General features: G+C 35.3%; 3 protein-coding genes across 4 annotated transcripts; 1 reads left to right on the forward strand and 2 right to left on the reverse strand.

Annotated features, from left to right (window-relative positions):
• The first annotated feature begins 1,148 nt into the window (after positions 1-1,148).
• Positions 1,149-2,794, forward strand: si:ch211-218c6.8 (apoptosis facilitator Bcl-2-like protein 14). The gene is made up of 6 exons (XM_067420387.1): positions 1,149-1,262; positions 1,577-1,728; positions 1,827-1,925; positions 2,017-2,087; positions 2,165-2,425; positions 2,598-2,794. The coding sequence occupies exons 2-6, from the start codon at positions 1,602-1,604 to the stop codon at positions 2,637-2,639; spliced, it is 600 nt and encodes a 199-aa protein (XP_067276488.1). The 5' UTR covers positions 1,149-1,262; positions 1,577-1,601; the 3' UTR covers positions 2,640-2,794.
• A 208-nt stretch (positions 2,795-3,002) lies between these two features.
• tph2 (tryptophan hydroxylase 2 (tryptophan 5-monooxygenase)) lies at positions 3,003-8,043 on the reverse strand. Of its 2 annotated transcripts, none has more exons than XM_067420385.1 (11): positions 7,364-8,043; positions 6,752-6,898; positions 6,449-6,632; positions 6,225-6,364; positions 5,764-5,831; positions 5,310-5,506; positions 5,063-5,198; positions 4,863-4,989; positions 4,449-4,544; positions 4,220-4,353; positions 3,003-4,079 (listed from the first exon to the last, which is right to left on the reverse strand). In XM_067420385.1, the coding sequence occupies exons 1-11, from the start codon at positions 7,598-7,600 to the stop codon at positions 3,905-3,907; spliced, it is 1,641 nt and encodes a 546-aa protein (XP_067276486.1). In that variant the 5' UTR covers positions 7,601-8,043; the 3' UTR covers positions 3,003-3,904. The 2 variants fall into 2 exon arrangements, with proteins under 2 accessions (XP_067276486.1, XP_067276487.1); XM_067420386.1 differs by having other exon boundaries at positions 6,752-6,895; positions 7,364-8,041.
• A 792-nt stretch (positions 8,044-8,835) lies between these two features.
• On the reverse strand, positions 8,836-19,421 carry tbc1d15 (TBC1 domain family, member 15). Its single transcript, XM_067419747.1, has 17 exons — positions 19,327-19,421; positions 17,848-17,943; positions 16,570-16,641; positions 16,293-16,434; positions 15,888-16,092; positions 13,944-14,046; positions 13,637-13,834; positions 13,390-13,518; positions 12,212-12,315; positions 12,022-12,116; positions 11,681-11,797; positions 11,044-11,144; positions 10,400-10,499; positions 10,186-10,283; positions 9,918-10,034; positions 9,533-9,619; positions 8,836-9,399 (listed from the first exon to the last, which is right to left on the reverse strand). The coding sequence occupies exons 1-17, from the start codon at positions 19,348-19,350 to the stop codon at positions 9,193-9,195; spliced, it is 1,995 nt and encodes a 664-aa protein (XP_067275848.1). The 5' UTR covers positions 19,351-19,421; the 3' UTR covers positions 8,836-9,192.
• Positions 19,422-20,412: the final 991 nt, after the last annotated feature.

Consider the following 20,412-nt stretch of genomic DNA (forward strand, 5'->3'; position numbering starts at 1 on the left):
CCCAAAAAAATAAAAAAATAAAACCCAGCCGCGATTCATTCAGGTTAATGCATACAGTAGGAATCAAGTGTGTACACTTTTGAAAGGGGTCATTTTTATAAATACAGATATTTTTTGTCTTGTGGACAGGTGCTGGTCATATAATTAGAATATCATCAAAAAGTTGATTTATTTCACTATTTCCCTTCAAAAAGTGAAACTTGTATAGGCCTTTTATATGTATTCATTACACACAGACTAATATTCAAATGTTTATTTCTTTTAATTTTGATGATTATAACTGGCAACTAAGGAAAATCCAAAATTCAGTATCTCAAAAAAATTGAATATTACCTATAAGACCAATACAAAGAAAGGATTTTTAGAAATCTTGGCCAACTGAAAAATATCAACATGAAAAGTATGAGCATGTACAGCCCTCAATACTTAGTTGGGGGTTCTTTTGCCTGATTTACTGCAGCAATGTTGCGTGGTATCGAGTCGATCAGTCTGTGTGTAATGAATGAATTAATATAATATACAAGTCTCACTTTTTGAATGGAATTAGTGAAATAAATCAACTCTGATATTCTAATTATATGACCAGCACCTGTATGTAAACAACTTTTAAGTAAATTAAAATGTCTTACTCAGTCATTTTGTATGATCTCTCTTATTTTATTAAAATAATTAACATTTTGCAGATTCTGCAAGGTGTATGTAAACTTTTGACCATGACTTTTGAAGGCACAGTATGTTTGAAGGCAAAGATTTTTGGATTACAATTATCCAAAAACCACCAGAACAGTGTATATTTTGTTGCCTTGTGTACTTGCATTATCACAAATGTCTCCAAGAATGTTTAAAGCCATAGAAATAAGCAATTTTAACCAGTAGCCATGATGAAGGGTCAGAAAGCTCTCGGGTTCTTTCAAACGTAAAACTGTTTTTAGGTATTAAAATTAAACCTTATCTCTCGCATCGCATATACTTATATTTTTGCTAAATGTAGCTAATACAATTATACTAGCTATTCAAAACATGTCTTTACAATCGAACAAAATATTTTCAAAACACAATTGAAAGCTGTGTATGACGTGATCCCTAATAATGAACAGAAATCTGACCAAACACGAGCCAAAGGGGCAAAAAGCCACAAAAATGAAAGCAACAAAACTTCCGCGTACGTCACAAGGAATGGAAGCTGAAGTTCCTTCAACAGCTCTGGTTCCTTCGTGCTTAGTGCTGCTCAAACACCACGGAGTGGAAGACTGAAATTTCCCGGTAAGTTATTGTGCATGCGTTAAGTTGTGTATGTTGTAAGATATGATTTACACCACATTGCTTTGACATTCATTCGTGGTATTATATGTGGTCCGATAACAGTGCAAGTGCATTTTGCTTTGAGATTTGACGTTAGAGGAACTAGATATGATCATTGACGTCGTGTAATCTGTTTTAGAACTTAATATGTGCAAACTGAATCAGTGCAGTTCAAGCATTTTAGACATTAAATGTCAAGTTGATATTACTTGTTTTGATTTCATTTTAACGTATAAGATGACAAGCCCTAGTAACATTTCCTATATCCAAACAGCAAAAGTCACTGGTTGTTTTACACGATGGAAGGTCTTTCATCTTCAATAACATGTAGCGATGAATATCGACTGCTTGAAACATATTGCCAGAGAAGAAAGCCAAGCAGCAGACTGAAGCAAAGTGCCTGCATGTATATGGAGGCACAAACAGGTCAGACCAGACAGAGATACTGTACTTGAGAAATTTGTCTCTCTTTCTGAGATTATCATACCATTTATTGTCATTTCAATGTGTTTGTAAAAACACAGGTGGTGCAAAATATGGTAATGTGACTGAAAAACTGACCCGAATTGTAGACAGCGGACTTCTCCTTGACGAAGATGTAGAGCCAGATTCCCCTTATACTGGTAAAGTGTACTGTTCCTTCATAGAAATATAATATTGTATAACACTATTGACTATCTAGATTGTAATTGTGCTCTTTCCTTATTTTTATAGACGATAACGCAGATTTTATAGATAAACTTGTTGACTTATTGAAGAAATCAGGGGATGCCTTAAATGAGAAGGTAAGCATCATTATCTCTGTTCAGTTTTTAGTCATAAAATCATGTTCTGCTCTTAAATAACCTATCTGCTTTCTCAGATTGAGAAGGACCATGAGCTTTTAGGAAACCTGCGGAGTACTTTATCTTACGCCTTGTTTGAAAGACTTACCACATCCTTTATCAAAAGTGTGGTACCAGAAAATCTTCAGAGCAGGAGCAAACATGAGATCGCTCTGACCTTTGAGGTCACCAGCAGACTCAGAGCCCTGGACCTTCACCCCATGAATAGGGTCATGGGATTCGGAGCTCAGTACCTGCAAAAGAACTTCGCTCCATGGGTTAAAGAGCACGGCGGTTGGGTGAGTTGCGATACTTACATTTAATCACAAGTTCCACAAATATTGATAAATACTGATGAAAAAGATTGTTGTTACAAATAAACCAGTTTACTAGAAATTAATGCAGCTTACTAAATAAAATACTTACAATAAAGTGCAATACACTAAATATGTCACATCTGATTCACTATAGGAGAAAGCCTTTGATGACAATGACGATGATGAGGTCCATTGACAAGATTGACTGTGAAATGGATGGTTATTATATTTAAATGTGTATATTCGCAGTATTGATTGTACTTTCTGACTATGTTTTACAAATTACTATACTTTATTGTAAAATATTGTAATTGTAAAATTGTGTTAGTGAATTAAATGTGATTAAATGTATTGTTAACACATTGCTGCACACTTTTAAAATACAAACCATAATATAATGCTAAAATATAATGCTTTATTGATTGATTAGTTGGCTTGGTAGCAACAAATAAAGCAAGCACCACAAACATACTCTTTACAAATACAGTATGACACTGGAATCAGAACAGTGCTTATATATATATATAATTTTTTTTAATTATATGTACGCATCAAGTTGCTGCTGTGCATACGGCAATATAACATTGAAATTAAATGCATAAATCTGTTATATTTCTGTCTTAAGCACAACATTAGGCACAAAGAGGCAAAGACTAGATAAATACTAAATCTTTTCTTTTCCTTTGTTGGTCCTTTAGTGTCTTAATATAGAGGTTTAACTATATATCATGTCACAATATTTTGCTTTACAAAAATGCAACAATATGTATCGTGGATAGTTAACTGTATTGTTTACCCAAAATGAAAATTACTGTGAGAAAAAAAAGAAAGTTTACAGAGTTTTAGTTTCAGTACTACATTAAACTACTATATATAATATGGAATATAATGTGTAATGATGCAATAGGGGAATATTTGTAAGTCCTGATAATGCCAATTTTCTTATGTTTCCAGTAAAAAGTGGCCTACATTATTTTAAATATATCTAGTCTGTGACGCATATTTTTTAAAACAATTCTGTATTTTCAGCTTCAGAATCATGAATATTTTTTTCTGGTGTCACCACTGTCCTGTGCAATAGGTTACCAGCACCAAGTCCAAATTATGTAATACCTAATTTATCATTTTAATCAACAGTATATTTTTTTGTTAAACTTTTACCATAGGTCTTGGAGTATAGTAAAACTATACTATTGTGTGTTCAGTATGGTTATATGTATCAAACCGTGACATAAAGGTATCGTTACACCCCTATCTTAATACATTGTAGCGATGTATACATTGGTTGGAGTATTTCACACCTTAATTTATGTGATGTACATCCTTATGACAAGGCAAGACTAATGGATGTTTAGCCCAGATGATCAACATCACTGCAAATGTTAGAGTATTAATGTAAACTGAATGTAATAATGTAAAACAGTTGTATACTACAATGAAGCACTGGTGACTCTTGTTTGGCTAGATACCGAGGTACGTGTTCATTTTTCCCAGGGCATCACAGACAGTGGTCAGGTCGCTGCGTAGATCTTGAACCACGTTCTCGATGCTCCTGGTGTCCTTCAGTAAATCAATGCTCTGGGTGTACGGGTTGTAGTAGACCGAAAAAGGCCTCTTTATTGTTTTAGCAAAATCCCTGTTAAGACGAAAAAAGGTATTACTTTGATATAGTATGGCAATGCATTTATTTGTTTAAATGGACAGAGCAAATGTGTCCCTTACACAGATAAAATTGTGCAATGTAATTTGTTTATGACTGAGTGGATATAGATCTACCTCATTTTCTCTTTTGCCTCTTCAAAACTCTCAGAGACGAAATAAACATCTTGAAATGTTGTAATGAGGCACTCCTGGTAGCATGTGGTTTTGGGGTCAAACATCTTCACTTTTGCTTTGTCAGAAAGCGCATGCTGCTTAACAAAAGAGGATTCTACATTAAATAAAGTATTTACTTGACATTTGAATATTTAAGGTGTTTATGTATGGATAACATACGGCTTCTTACCCTTAACTCTCCAATAGAAGACAGTAGACCTGCTCCATATGCTCTTAACTGACCATCCTGTTTGCACAGCCCAAACTCAATCGTGAAGAAATAGCACTGGAAAGAAGCAGAGTGGTTTATTGCATAAGCAGCATGTTGCCTTTGGAAGCAAGATTATCTAAGTTCCTTCAAGGCAAGCCCTTATGAGATGTACTACCAAAAACTTTACACCCCAGATCTAATTGTCTCAAAGTCTGCCATTGAGAGCCACTGATCTGATTTCAATGCAAATGCATGCGACTTAACACCATAGATCAAACTTTACGGCACAAAAAAAAAACTTCAGTGACCTTTTAATTTCCGTATCTAGATGGGAACCTGGCAATCCAGTTGCAGGTGACATTTAAGAATTCAATAAGCTGCTGTCACACTTACTGTTGCTAGCTTCTGCACATCTTCATCTGAAGCGCCCAGAGAAGCAAGGCCGATCTCCTGAGAAAACTGAGCAAACTTGGGATCGGCCAGAAGTGGAACATGGCCCAGCAGTTCATGACAGGTGTCTCTGAAGACATTTACAGGTTAGAAGTGATAAGGAAAAATTAAGTTTGCTACTAAAAAAAGTGTATTTTGCTCACGGTTCTGGTGTGTAGAGAGGGTCTGTGCTGTGGCGTATATACTGAGTGCAATTGAACACTCGATAGGCCAGACCGGCCAGGAAGTCTCGTGGTGACAGATATCCAGCCACAGGTCGTACGATAAACCCTGACCTCTCTGCAAAGGTCACAACCCAAACCTCCACATTAAAGAGTGTTGACTTTCTTAGAATGAGTGCAATTAACAATGCAAGCAGATAGATGTGATTTTCACACTTTTTTCTTTTACCTCGTAAGAACAGAGACACATCTTCCAGCTGTGGGATGTTGTCCTCTCTGTACCCACAATGCTTTGTGAGAAGAGGGAGGTTTTTCAAGTACTCGCGGCAGGCATGAGTTGGATAGAGTTTTGTAAGTTCTCTGAAAACAACTCCCCATGTCCTCACTTCCTCTGGTGTGTACTCTATTCGTGGGATGGGCTGCCCACTGTTAAACAAAAGATATTCTGATTCATTTTAGGCAAGAAATGGAAGCAAAACTTAATTTAATTTTACCTAGTCAATTTGTAATTCTACTACTCTATCTGCAGTTTTGTGTCATTTCCATATATGTAGTTGTATTATGCATCTATTTTTAGTGTTATTGTTATTGTATTTTTGCAGCATGCTCTAACCATTTAGCTACAATAACCCAATAGCAAAATCAACCACACAAGAATATAAACTATTACAATCTGTACTAACAATTTATAGTTCATTGCAACCTCCACAAAGTACTTCCTCCTCTGCCGATACACCTTGTCTTTGAATCCCTGCAAAAGAGAAGAGAGAATCACTTTACTATAATAAGGTTCAATTTATTAACATTAGTTAAAGTCGGAACAGAAGTTGCGGTTGTCTTTTCTTCCCTATTATGATGTATATCCAAGTGAAACTGCTTTTCGAACAAAAAAGAAAAAGGGGAAAAAGTAGGAAAAAAGCCACCAGCTGAAAAACGTGTCATCAGAGAAGAGCTGCAGTACATGATTTAGAAAAAAAAGAAGTGCACAGATAAATAATTTATAATAAAAAAGTTAACCCATGTTAATCCACTTTAAATAGTAATTTATTAGTCTAGAATTTCACATTAACCATAATTAATTAATGATGTAAAAGTATTGTTAACTCACCCATTGGGCTACTAAACATTTAACAGATTTACTTACCGGATGGTCAGCATCCAGTTCTGAACCGTACATTAGCACTCTATGCGAACATTGGTCCAGCTCTGAGATCTTTTGGGGAAACCATGGTATTCCTTCTCCATCTGGCAATCCTCCCAAAACACACACACAGTCCAAACAGTCTGGAATAAAGAGCCAGACGAGTCAGTAAAAATATCACAGAGAAAATCCCAATTACACTGGCAATTTTTCCACAGAGAACTTACCAGTCTCTGAAGACCACACTTGTTGAGGTGTGTTATATGAGATGATGTTGACGTGGTCTTTCAGGTGCTGCACCAGCTCATTGAACTCTTTTTTTGTGCAGTTGCACTCGGCATATATCTCCACCTGATTGGTGACTTTCTTGGATCTGCGAGACTCAATGTGGGCCAAATTCACATGTTTCTCCTTTAAACACACAAGCAAATCAAACGGCAGGATGCCTCTTTGGTTTCATTTTCACCATCTTATTGTTATTAAACAAGTGCATTAGATTCCTTTATTAAAGTGATGAGGTGTTCACTAACCTGAAAGAGTCTTAGTGCTTTCACCAGACAGCCCACTTCATTCTTCAGAGAGAAAATCACTGCTAATTTCCCAAGGTCATAGGTGGATTTCTGTTCCTCTTTGTCAGGTCTTTCATCTATCCGATTAAAGGATGTCCTGCGGAGCTGCTTGGAGGTGTTGTTTAGTCAATATAAAACTCTTAAGATGCAGAAATGGGTTAAGATAAAAGCTTATTTTTTAATAAGTATTTTAACCTCAAAAATATCATTTATACTGAGAAACAATTTGACTGACTGCCAATTTTTTTTTACTGCATCACTATGTCCAGGTTCAGCTGACAAAGATATCAGTCAGTATATTTATGAATTTGGTAATAAAACATTTAACTGTACTTGCATTTGCATTCAGAATCACCAACAGACACTAAGTTTTCCATTGTAAATTAAATGAAAATGATCTATGCAAGTAGCTAAAAAACACAAAACGATTACAGAAACTTAATATTTAGTTGAAAATATACATTTATTTAAAATTTATATTGAAATCATGGTTTCCCTATAAACAATTATGGCAATTTGACTATATGGAATGTGGCGCCCGAAATGGGATCTATCAAACTGTTCGGTACTCACCATTGAGGATGCAAGGTGTTGTTGGTCATACATTGCTGAATCCAAAGACATTCCTCGCCGAGCCCAGTATTTGCTGGAGAACATCATCATAGCAGGTTGCATCTTTGGAACTGCTTCTTGACCCCTCTTCCTAAGTAACCCAACAGGTGATTTAGGGGCTGTCTGGGGCCCCTTCGGATTAGCTTGTAGTTCAGAGGACATAGTTACTGTCTCTTGGGATGTCTTGTTTGCCTGCATTTCATATGGCGAAGGTCCTATTGTCTCAGAAGATTTTTCTATAAGCTGTCCCCTGGAGATCACAAGGAGCTCTTTGCATGTGCCACAGTACCTGACACTCCTCCCCCGTCAGTATCAGAGCTGGGATTATATACTGTGACGAATGACGTTGAGAAGGGCCACTCTCACATGGGGTAGGCTATCACTCATATTGGCTTTTGAAGGGACGGCACTTCCATTACGAAATGTCGACTCGTCCAAGACCTGATTGAAGTGGATAAGCTCATCCCACCCTCTAGGAGAAATGAATCTAGAGCAGTCATTCAGATTTCGGCTTCATTTTACAGCTGGAAGGTGAGGAGGGGGAGGACATCACCTATCATTTTTTTTAAGATAAAAATGCCTTTGTACAGTGTATCCTTCAGAGGTAGGATTTAGAAACATTCAACTAACGTTCAACGAGGAAAATAAGAACATTGGTGTGATTAGAGCATTCATTTCCATAAAGTATGAACCTAAATGGCAGCATTATTTATGTCAACATGATTGCCAGCAGAAACTGCTTTCTGAGCACCTTTGAGGACAAATGCATATTGTTTATGGGTTTGTCAATGCACGAAATGCTGTGGTTTCTTTAATGAAAGGGAGCTAGGCGAGAGATAACATTACTGCGGTGAACAGGGAGCTATCAGCTTCCTCTGAGACAATTTCCTGTAGAACAGGAAATGAAAGAGATGGAAGTTGATTCCGTTTGTCTTTGTTGTAGGCTGTGGTTATGAGTGGATAAAAGACATTTCATCATCAATCAATATTTTCACCATCTGCAAATGTCATAGCAAGCCGACTGAACCAAAGCTACCGACTTTGAGTAATCTCAAGCCACAGGTGGGAGTTGAAACTATTGCCTGTAGGTTATGTAGCCAAGCCAATTTTCTCCTTTACTATCACTAAGACAGGTAAATCATTTTGTTTTTGTCTTTGCAAATTTTATCTAAGGTGATCACCTAATTACAAAGTACTATTACCTAATTGAATCTCAAGTTATGTAACACATTAACTAATGTAATATTGCATAACCCAAAATGGCTCTTCATTGGACAAAGACATAGAAAACCGAAGGTGTAATGAACATGTATGATAAATTTTGGGTTAAGTGTTATTTATAAATATTGTGTTCCACCACTGCAAAAAAAAAAAAAAAAAAAGATATATATAGAAAAAAGAAACAAATCTTAAATATAATTCTCAGACTAATGGAAGGAAGACAGATTTTAATTTGAATCTGAATTATTTAGGAAAAGGGCAAACCGATAAGAACAAAAAATATATATAATATTTAACAATGGATACCCCCACATTATGAAAACTCTCTATACAGTGAGAAGGAATGATTATTTCAATGAAAGACATTATGGTACAAGATATTACAAAAATAATGCTTTAGGATCCTTTTCGATCCTAGTTTTACATTCATATATTTTCTCTGGGATTTTTTCTTTTTCTTTTACAATGTGGCATTTGGTAGCAAATATCTACATGACACCCAATACTGTTCATCTTGCTGGAATACAGGGGCTATAAAATCTGTACTATACACCATGTAGTGCTGTACACTAGGAAATGATGGCTACTTTGCAGCCGTTGTGTGTCGTTTCTTTTAGATGGCTGTGGCCGTTGGAGACGACGTGATCTTGTCTGTGTGAGAATCTTGGTGAGGTTTGAGGTGACTCGAGTATTCCATATTCACTGGTTTCTAATGCTGCAGAGGGTTCAGTGACTGTGTTGAGACCCAGAATCTCGCTCACTGAATGGGGCAAGTCCTTAGAGGGAATCAGAAGACATTCAAAACTTGTATTACCAGGAAAACATTTTTATTTATTTATATGTGTGTGTGTGTGTGTGTAAAAAATGACATCAAATACCTTACTATCTGCAATCATGTATATGACATACCTTACAATTCTTTATCTGCATACAGATAGATTCAGATTTGCCAAGGATTTCTTCAATGTCCAGTTTCATGGAGAGTTCATTTATATGCTGTGAAGAAAACATAAAACAATTTTTTTTGTCACAACCTAATTTATGTACATTACAATATATAGATACATATAATAATATTCAAAAGTTAAAGGAGCTTAAGAAACATTTCTTATTATGATCAATGAATTGAAAACCATTGTTCTGAATAGAAAGTTTAAAATCATTTGCAGCATTTATTAAAACTTTTTTAGTCTTTATTGTAAATTTTGATCAATTTAATGTATTTTTTGAATAAAAATATTCCATTTAAATATGAATTAGTAATTTTTTTTAAAGAAATAAATCTAATGCTAACCTTCAGGATTTCATTGAATCCATATTTTCTGTCCATTATTTTTTGCTTCTCTGAGTCTAAAATAGCACAGCACACCAAAAGGTGAAAGTTTTGGCAAGGCAGTCTGGTCCACATAACCTGAACGGGAAAATATAAATTAAATAAAATATTAAATCAAATGCCAATATAACTCATAATAAGTATAATCAATTATAACAGACAGTAGCTGCAATGTACTGAGAAACAAAGAAATGGACTGATGGGAAAAAAAAGATAAGTTATCACAAACCTCCCAAAGGCGAAGGACGTCCTGAAAATGTAGCTCTCTCTTGAATCGAATCAATAACCAGCGAAAACAGAAATATAAGTACCCAGAATCCTGTGCCTCTGTGAAAACACATAAACACAGAAGTAAACACTATGCCTACTGATGGTCACAAAATCCTGTGAAGTCAACATTAAAGAAAAACACAACTTCTAATGTCTTTTTCTGAGTATCTTACCTAGGTAGTTCCAGAAGGCCAGGTCTAGCAGCCGAAGCAATGTGCTGAGCTGAATCAGTTGGGTCTTCATCCCTTGCATCTGCTCTTCAAAGTTTTCATGCTGTAACAAACATACACATTTTTTTAAAAATTACTTAAAGGGGTCCTACAATGCATTTTAACATTTTGAACTTAGACGGGACTATGTTACTACGGTTTCGGGGATCAGTGGTGGTTAGTTGGTTAGTTTCTCCAACGATTCATCATACAGTGGTAGTTAATCAGCGAGTTACATCATTTTATGGGAAACACACAGAACATTACTGACAGACTAGTAAGAGAGGTGCTGAAACAATGTAAAAATAAAAAAGGTCTATGACCATTCAAACATAAAAACATTTTCTAGAAAAGTAAGACTTTAAAAAAGGGCATAACAGGTCCCAATTAAAATACAATAAAACACTTCTTCAATATTGGCTTAATATGCAGACAACTACAAGTAAACCATTTGTAGGATGACTAATTTAGTCCATTTAAAGTGCCTGCCCACAACAGCGATAGCGTGAGGACAGAATCATGCTTTAATGATGCAGCATAATCTTCTCATACACAACAAATCCAAGAGTGCTAAAGAGAGATGTGCTGTAACAAACAGACTGCATTACCATTTCATCCATGAAGGAAACAAAGCACCAGAAGGCATCCACTTCATTCTCCATCACAAAAAGGATGGGAGAGAGCAGGTCACTCATGCCCTGCACGTACCCTGCACAGGAACATCAAACGGGGTAAATACAAGCAATGCTCCATTGTAAAGTACTTAAATTAAAGTACTTAAAAGTACTGAAATTAAAATGTGCAATTAAAGGGATAGCTTACCCAAAAATGAAAATTCTGTCATCATTTACTCACCCTCAAGTTGTTCCAAACCTGTATGAGTGTATTTACTTCTTCTGAACACAAAAGAAGATATTTGGAAGAATATGGGTAACCAAATTGTTGATGGGCCCCATTAACTTCCATAGTATGGGAGAAATGATTGGTTACTGTAATTTTTTTTTTAAATATCTTCTTTTGTGTTCAGCAGATGAACAAAATTAATACAGGTCTGGAAAAACTTGAGGGTAAGTAAATGATGATAGAATTTTCAATTTGGGTGGAACTATCCCTTTAAAATCACACTGACATACACTAAAGCATTCAGGTTATTTGTAAAAACATGGAGTATACACAACAATAGTTTATATTTTTATTTAGAGAAGTTGCACTGAACAAATATTCACAACACATGTAATCACTTGCCTAAGTCAAAGTCGTACATGCAGTACGTCATCAGGATGTCATGTAGTAAAATCAAGCCAGGGTTGTCCAGTCCTTCGTAAAACTTGTTATTGCGGTCGGTTCGATTCACATCTTTTTCTAAAAAGATTTAACACCCACAAACTTAGCTTCACCCAGGTAAAAAAAGGTGCATGGGAATATATTTTGATAACACACACACACATATATATATATATGTGTGTGTGTGTGTGTGTGTGTGTGTGTGTGTGTGTGTGTGTGTTATCAAAATATATTCCCATGCACCTTTTTTAATATATATATAAATATAAAGAATAAAAGTAGCAATGTAAATAAAGACATACCAATCAGGCTCCTGTAATCTCGTAACCTCGAGTTTCTCCTTTCCTGCTCCTCGCTTACTGACTTCCACTGGAGCTTCATTCTGAAGTATTCATCACTGATGAGAGAACACATGATCTTATGTATGCTTTATCTAATGGAAAAAGAGCTTTAATCGAATGCTGCCGATTCTCTGAGGGAAACTCTGCTTACGTTTTATTCTTTTGCAGGAGCTTCCTTTCTTCATGAGTGCTGTTCCATGGAAAATAGCCCAGCAAAAACTTCCAAGCCTCCTTCCTCACTGCGTGACAAAGGCCCTGTTGAGATCAAAACAAAAGCAGCCTTGATGACTCGCATCTTCTGAAACATTTATAAATAGGTCTATAAACAAGTCTAAACAGCTCTTATCAGTTCTAAGTGAAAGAAGTTGGACAAGAGGTCTCAGGAAAAATGATACACTGCAAGAGCTGGTCTCAGACTCAGTTCATTTCCAAATCAAGTTGCTGAAATTGAACATATACAATTTTGTGTTTAACTTTGCATTATCAAAGAATCCTGAAAAAATATGCTACCTAATATTTTTTATAACAGATTTTTTTTAAAATATATAGAAACAATGATTTTAAATTATAACAATATTTTACAAAATAATTTTTCATCAAATAAATCAGCCTCGGTAAATATAAGAAACGTCTTTCAAAAATATTTTAAAGCTGCAGTCCATAACTTTTGCCTCTTTGTCGCCATCTCTGTTTGAAACATTCTATTTGCAGAATAATCATCTTTATATAGGTTGTGCATCGACACGGCTCCTAAGCGTGGATGAATCAAATTGTTTTGAGGAGTATGTGTGGTTGTCAGTCACCGCACCAGTTTGGATACTTTATCTTGAAATCAAAGATTCTACGTCTTGGAAGTATGACCAAAATAAGAATTCACCAGAAAATGTCATCTGAACAACATGTCAGTTACATGTCTGCCCCTTTTGTTCTGATCAACTCAGAACAAAACTCCACGGAAAGCTCCCAGTACCACACAAATTATAATACATTATTACAAGCTTACCATTGTGAATCAGTCTAAGGTAAGGAGATAGTTCTGAACACTGGCTGGTTATGTACTTGCCCAAAAAAAGTTACTGACTTCAGCTATAAAAATCTAACAGATCCCAAACTTTTAAACAGAAGTGTAATTGACTTCCAGTATGATGCAGAACAAAAGCAAATTGGTAAAACTTAATTAATTCATGACCTAAATGCAATCTACCAAAAATGTTACAAGAGCAAAGAGAAGGTGATGAAACCACAAGCAAAGAAAAGACATAAGTAACAGACAGGATATTCATTGGATCAGAAATTACATTAACGAGCTCAAACAAAGTAATATCATACCCCTTTAAATATGACATCCTTTATGTGAGGTACATTGGTTATTCTTCCCTCTAAGTCCTGGTACTTTTCCCATTCTTCCATTGTTACCGGCCCCTTCCTTTGCACCTCTGGCCTCGGCCCCAGATCAAGCTGGAACACACACACACACTTTACATAACAATACCTGTGTACAGGATGCCTCATGTCGGCTGTCTGTATCCAGACTCAACCAAGTCAAAGTTAAAGCTGAAATTAGATCTGCACTCACTCTGGTGATGACTTCAAATCCAGGCTCTTCCTGCTGGTTAATCTCTAGTCCGGGAATGAGTTCTCCCAACAGATCTGCCACCTCCTCAGCAGGCCGCTGCTGACACTCTAATTCAGGCGCCCGAAATGCGTCAAAGAGGTAGTTAGTGACTTTGGAGAAGCCACCCAGCGTTGTTGTATAAGGATCTTTCTTGAATTTCTGTTTGAAGGGTGAAAATATTGTGAAAGACTACTTTTAATCTATCACATACATGAATATTTTTATATTAAAGATCAAGTCATGGATGGCTAGAGTATAAACCACATACCTGAACAAAGCCAAAGTTTGTATCATCCAGAAGATTCTCAAAGGACTGCGAGAAGGCTTTGCTGTAAGAGTTGACAATCAAGATACTTTCATCATCTGGACTCCTTAGAAAGACAGAGACAATGATATTAAGATTCAATGTATTTGTATGATACAAACAAAGATTAAACGTGACAAATACAAAATAACCAAAGGCAAAAATACATATCAACAGGCAACATTACAAGTCTATTCTGATAAATCCTGTATGTATACATATATTTATATATGTGTATGTAAGTGTATCTGGATATGGGAGAAGCATATAAACAAAGAAACATCTAGAAATATATAAGACAAAAATAGTAAAAAGAAATAATAATTTTAACAGTATACATAACAACAAGTATTCGACTTGTAAACATATGACATCACTGGCCATATCGATCTGTGGTTTGAATGACGGGAGAAGCTGAGCCAACAAAGCCTAGCCTATGTTTCATTATGGAGTCTAAGATAAGAACTTTAATAACAGCTATCTTTTCCTCGGCGGCGCTGAACTGAGCATGCTTACGGGAGGATTTAATCTGGTGTGATATTTAACGCAGGGGAGAGGAGTGTCTTCCTGTCCCTTTCATAAAGCCTTAACTCTAAAAGAACAGCTGCTGTTCGACCTTACATGAATCACGCCCACGGCCTCTTGCCACAGAACACATGCAAGACTTCCTCAAAGGTGCTGAGATCTCGTTTGCATGCAGATTGAGTTACATTTTGATGTGTTCTGTTTCAAAGGAGGAAGTGTTTGGATGAATAATTTTGATTGTGAAATGCCTGTGGTATTTAGTGCATTAAAAGGTCAAGGTTTACATTTAAGATAAGAAGAAGAATGAAAATATTAAGCCATATTCATTTAGAGGAAGAGATATGATGCTACACACAATTATGTAAAAGCCAATATGCTAATGTTTTCAGAAACGAAGAAGAATTAAGCTGCAGCCCAATTTGCACACTTGTGCCCTATCATATTGCACTTTTTATATAAATTAGGGATGCACCAATGGGATTTTTTGGCCGATACCGATTTTAACAAACAACTACTGGCCAATTCTAATACTGATATTTGTCACTTGCTTACTTATTTGAACATTAACCATTAAAATTAATTATTGCTTTGAACATGTTAAATTAACAAAATTTACGAATGCATGCTTTAAGGTATACCAGCAAAAATATTGCTGCTTCATCAATATTGTTGAGTAATAATGTCGAGTTGAATATGTTGTGAAATGTTGAGTCATACAATAAAGTCTAGCCAGTTGAGTACATAGTGCATAGTATGCTCTTTGGGACTGTAGCTTCACCAGAAGTAAGCCATTTACAATGGGGTATAAAAAAAAACTCTTAACAAAAAAACAATAGGTAACTGATTTAATCAATTTAAAATTTGATTTTTGATTTGATTTGATAAAATGCTATATATTTAAAAATGATTTAATGATATATTATGCATAAAAATATTTTTAATCAATCAAATATATATTATATTCATTAAAATATAAAATTTCTAATGTATTTTAATATATTTTATCACATTTCCAGCTTTAATAAGAGAATAGTATTAGTTTAATGGATTTAAGAATATTTTCAATGGATCATACCCTACAAGACAATACTTGCAGAGAAATTATTAAATAAGAGTGCAGGTTCTGTGCAGCACTGCTTATATAATGAATTCAAAACCATTTATAAAAGTCTATAACTCATGACTACACTCTACTGGTCTAATGCTGTATTTTTAAAAAAAGCATCGGAGTAATATTCTTTCTCTTTTTTTTATCAAAAAAATTATTTATATCTTGCACAAACAGAATAATATTTCAATAAGGTATTTCACAATATTTGCTTACAGCTGAGGCTAGGATTAAGGTTGACCCATCTAAATAAAATCATCCCACACCGCTCTTACTCGTTGATCTGAACTGATTTCCTCAGGCTATCCAGGAATTCTGTGCTCCCTCCCTGGTGGAAATGAATAGCTGGCAGTGATGTGCCATCCTTCAAGCGGAAAATTATGTATGACCAGCCCTCACATTTGACTGTGATAGACCTGAGGTCACACACATTAAAAGAGAAGGTCCACTTGTTCCGGTCATTTGTGTGGTTTGATCCACCTGTGACAACAAAAGAATAGGCTTGGTTACTGTAACAGATTCTTCTGGTTTCGGAAAATAAATGGACCATAGACACAATTTATTGGCTGATGCACAAGTTAGCTTGCTGACATTTTCAGTTAGGTACTGGAAAAAATACACTGTGATAACAATTGGACACAAAAGAGGCTTTTCAGCCACATTTGACTTAATTGTTTTACCATCCCCATGTGAGTGTGCTTTTCTCCGGAATGAGACAGCATTGATCATGTCCCACTCTGTTTCATAGCTCAGCTGATGGTCGACAGGACGATGAGGGTTGTCTTCAGAACTCTGAGTCCATTCCACCACTGAGCTGGAGTCCTTTACACAATTATACAATCAGGTTATTCATCCTAATTCAGAAAACTATTGAGAATCATAAAATACTAGTGCACAGCACATAAGAGGGATTTTTAACACATATGCAAACTCTCACAGATGAAAAGGGTAACAAACCTTGCAGGCACACAGGATGCTTGAGGGATCTGAATCATCCAGGGGTTTATATTCCACAAGGGTTTCACCATCCTACAGTTAAAGAAGGAAAAAAAAGATATTGGGGAGATTGTCAGATGGCTGTGATTTTTTGTTGTTGTGATCAACGTTTTATTGTCTTTACGTTAACGTTTTATAGATATTGATGACATTTCAAAAGCAGGTAGTTCTCAGGTACACACACACACACACACACACACACACACACACACACACACACACACACACACACACACACACACACACACACAACATATATATATATATATATATATATATATATATATATATATATATATATATATATATATATACCATTGAAAAGTATGGAATAAGTGTGATTTAATTTGAAAGATATTAATACTTTTACTCTGCAAGGATGCGTTCAATTGAACAAAATTTCAAAATAAATGCTTTGTAAAAAACTTTGTACATCCAAAAATCATGTATCATGGTTTCTTCAATAATATTATTTTCAACATTGATAATAAGAAATGTTTCCTGAGAACCAAATCAGCATATTAGAATGATTTCTAAAGGATTGTGTTACCCTAAAGACTTAAGTAAAATTCTGATAAAAAAATAATTAAAATAAAAGTTATTTAAAACAATAATTATATTTCACAATATTACTGCTTGATTTATTAAATAAATGCAGCCTTGGTAAGCATAAGTCTTCTTTTAAAAATACATTTTTTTTAAATTACCCTATGCTTTTTGAACTGTCCAAGAATGTGGTATAACATCTTATGTATGTCACGTTGACCCAGTTCAGGTAAAACTGAAAGGAATCATAACAATCCTAAAAAACACACTCGTTTAATGGAGTTAACTGAGGTTCGGGAGCGGGGCCACACCCTCAACCTTCACCTGACTTCTCAAAACCTTCTTATATCTGGCCGCCTTACAGTGCTGTTTGTCTCGTTCTCTCGAACCCTCCCTTCCCCTTCCTCTCTCATCCATTCAACTATCATTCTTTACCATCCCCTGTTCTCTTCCCTTCCAGGTTGTATCAAGGGGTCCTAATCAACCTACATTTAACTAAGAAGATGCACCGGAGTCTCTTGCCAACACACTATATGCCCAGATCAGCCTGACTACCATCACTTTCTCCCTTCCTCTTCATCCTCTCCCTTTTCATCCCTAACTTCTTCAATAAATAATTCTCCAAAATTCATGGTTGTGGCATAGTCCTTGCTCATGAATTATAAATAATATAATGACTGACAACCTCCTTACCTTTTCAACAATCCTGAGGAACCCAGATATTAAATCCTGATCCTCAGATTCATCTGGAGATGAGTGAATGAAGACTCCCTCATGTTCAAACACCACCTGCAAACACAAAGAAACATGTATTAACAAACCAAAGCTAAACACATCATGCTATCTAAACAGGCAATAAAAAACTATCAAGATCCTGTTTTGGTACTCTGCTCCCTGTGCCTTTAAAGGCAACACTAAGTTGACTAGCTCTCTGCAGCCTGAGGCCTGAACTGAAGGAACTGACAGCTCCTGTCATAAGACACAAACCACTTTCTTGCAGACTACCAAACAATAAATGACAAAGACTACCTGTTTCTGTCCGCAATCTGAATAAAATTCTCCAAATGTCTCCATGGACTTGCTCCCCATTATTTATTTGAACTTCTGCAGTGCACTATAATTCTCCTACCCACTCTCTCCGGTCATCTGACTTTAAAACTGCTTTCTGTAGCTCATTTTTTACCATCATTCAGTGCTGTGGGTCTGAAACTCTGGTACACTCTGACTTTTTCTCTTTGTGACATTGCTGCTATTTCCTCATTTAAATCACAACTAAAAACGTATCTTTTCTTACAGTATTTCCAACCCTTCTCTGTTTAGTGTTCTCATTCTGCTGTTTAGTTACTGTATATTTGTGTGTGTATGTATATCTATGTACTATAATAATGCTATGTTTGATGCTGTGTATGTTATTTTCTTGCAGAGTGACCTTGAGCTTGAGAAAGGCTCTTTATAAATAAAAATTACACTCGGAAAACAACTTTGGAATAAACTATGGAACTATGTGCAATGCTCATCTCTCCTATATTCTCATACTGAATTTGTGTGGTAGTGGTAGGTAGCTGTAAGTGTATTTATTGCCACTCAACCATCAAAACATAATGGTGGCCCAAGGTATTTGCTCATGCATGTGTAACAGACACGAGAAAACGATACACACGAAAATTAGATAATGTAGAACCATTAAAGAGTTTAAAAATAGAAAATAAAATTCATATTTAAAGCTAGTTTCCTTATGGGCTGAATTCAGCGGACTCATTAGATAAACAGTCAGTGCTCTAGCTCAAAACATCTTGATAAACCTGCCAGCTCATGACTCAACACCAGTTAAAGTACAAACACAACTCTGGTAATTTGCTTTTAGAGTCCAGACGCCCGAATACGATCGATATTGCTGTGGTGGTGCTATTGGCAACCGAAACGCTACTTCTAACGTCCGTGGTTTATGCAGTTTGATCAGCTGTATGTCAGTGTGTTTGGCTGCTAGCAACCAGGCTAACTGTTGCTAAACAGCAGTTTCCCAGACCAGTGTAACGTCTATTTCCCAGCACCGACAGTTCAAAAAGCAAGTCAAACTGAAAATCTACACCACAACCCACGGAAATCATTGGTAAAATAAAGCTATTTGTCGTTTTGACCGTGTATAGGCTTATAAAGCAGCATGCTCAGTACCTTGGGAGGAGTTGTGGCCGCCATGTCGACTGCTAAATAGACGACGTAGCACCGCTCACGTGCCTGTCAGCGATCCACAACAACACTGACGAGTCATTTTCCGCATGGCCAACGTTGCGCACGCGCACTGACGTTTTATTTTAATGACATTTCAAGTTACAAGATGTTTATACACCCATATACATACTAATCGAATACATATACATCTTACAAATCCGTTATATAACTATAACACCAGTTATCTTTTTCGACTTTTTCTTTAAAGAAAATAATGAATTGTCAATCTCCTGATCCGAGAACAATCTATATAGAGAAAAAAAATACTCCAAATGCTTAATCTAATATATATATATATATATAAAAATTGCTCTGGCTTTTGGTTATTAATTATTATTATTATTATTATTATTATTATTATTATTATTATTATTATTATTATTATTATTATTATTATTATTATTATTATTGTTGTTGTTGTTGTTGTTGTTGTTGTTTTGTTGTTTTGTTGTTCTATAGGCTACTTGTGGGTACAATTAAATGTGAGTTCGTTTTGGCATGAATATAATGTAAAATAAATAAATAATAAAACTGAAGAAAGTCAGACATTTATTATTATTATTATTATTATTATTATTATTATTATTATTATTATTATTATTATTATTATTATTAATTATAATTATAATGAAAAAATACAAGTACATACAACAGGAACAATAAAAACAAAAACAAAGATATAGCTCACTAAAATAATACAAAGAAAATAGAAGTGTCAAAAGGAAGAAAATAAAAATATATTAAATTATATTAAACATTGAAAGCAATCTTTGACTTTCAAAGATTTTTATTTTGTTATGCATTTTTGCCCATCAAAGACAAAACATATTAATTCTAGTCTACTAGAAAAATAGACAGTAGCGGAATCTTACCTAAAAATGCATTTGTAAATACAAAAAGTAGTATTATAAACAGATTAACAATGTAGGCCAACTGAATATGGGATTTTGAATTGTGTAAAGAAAAATAATATTAAAGGTGTTAATACATATTCTGGCATTTGAGAGATAGGTAGGCCTACATAACTCG

Source organism: Pseudorasbora parva, chromosome 16 (assembly GCF_024679245.1).
Source record: "Pseudorasbora parva isolate DD20220531a chromosome 16, ASM2467924v1, whole genome shotgun sequence".
Classification (NCBI taxonomy): Eukaryota; Metazoa; Chordata; class Actinopteri; order Cypriniformes; family Gobionidae; genus Pseudorasbora; species Pseudorasbora parva.

What these genes read in the sequence shown, in the direction of transcription:
- si:ch211-218c6.8 (XM_067420387.1), top strand. Translation starts at nt 1,602, where the DNA reads ATGGAAGGTCTTTCATCTTCAATAACATGTAGCGATGAATATCGACTG. An exon ending in GTATATGGAGGCACAAACAG is followed by an intron (nt 1,729 to 1,826) that starts GTCAGACCAGAC and finishes GTAAAAACACAG; the next exon opens with GTGGTGCAAAATATGGTAAT. An exon ending in TTAAAGAGCACGGCGGTTGG is followed by an intron (nt 2,426 to 2,597) that starts GTGAGTTGCGAT and finishes GATTCACTATAG; the next exon opens with GAGAAAGCCTTTGATGACAA.
- tph2 (XM_067420385.1), bottom strand. Translation starts at nt 7,600, where the DNA reads ATGCAGGCAAACAAGACATCCCAAGAGACAGTAACTATGTCCTCTGAA. An exon ending in AAGCACTAAGACTCTTTCAG is followed by an intron (nt 6,633 to 6,751) that starts GTTAGTGAACAC and finishes GTGTGTTTAAAG; the next exon opens with GAGAAACATGTGAATTTGGC. An exon ending in CTTCTATTGGAGAGTTAAGG is followed by an intron (nt 4,354 to 4,448) that starts GTAAGAAGCCGT and finishes TTTGTTAAGCAG; the next exon opens with CATGCGCTTTCTGACAAAGC.
- tbc1d15 (XM_067419747.1), bottom strand. Translation starts at nt 19,350, where the DNA reads ATGGCGGCCACAACTCCTCCCAAG. An exon ending in AGCACACTCACATGGGGATG is followed by an intron (nt 16,093 to 16,292) that starts GTAAAACAATTA and finishes TTGTTGTCACAG; the next exon opens with GTGGATCAAACCACACAAAT. An exon ending in AAATCAGTTCAGATCAACGA is followed by an intron (nt 14,047 to 15,887) that starts GTAAGAGCGGTG and finishes TGTCTTTCTAAG; the next exon opens with GAGTCCAGATGATGAAAGTA.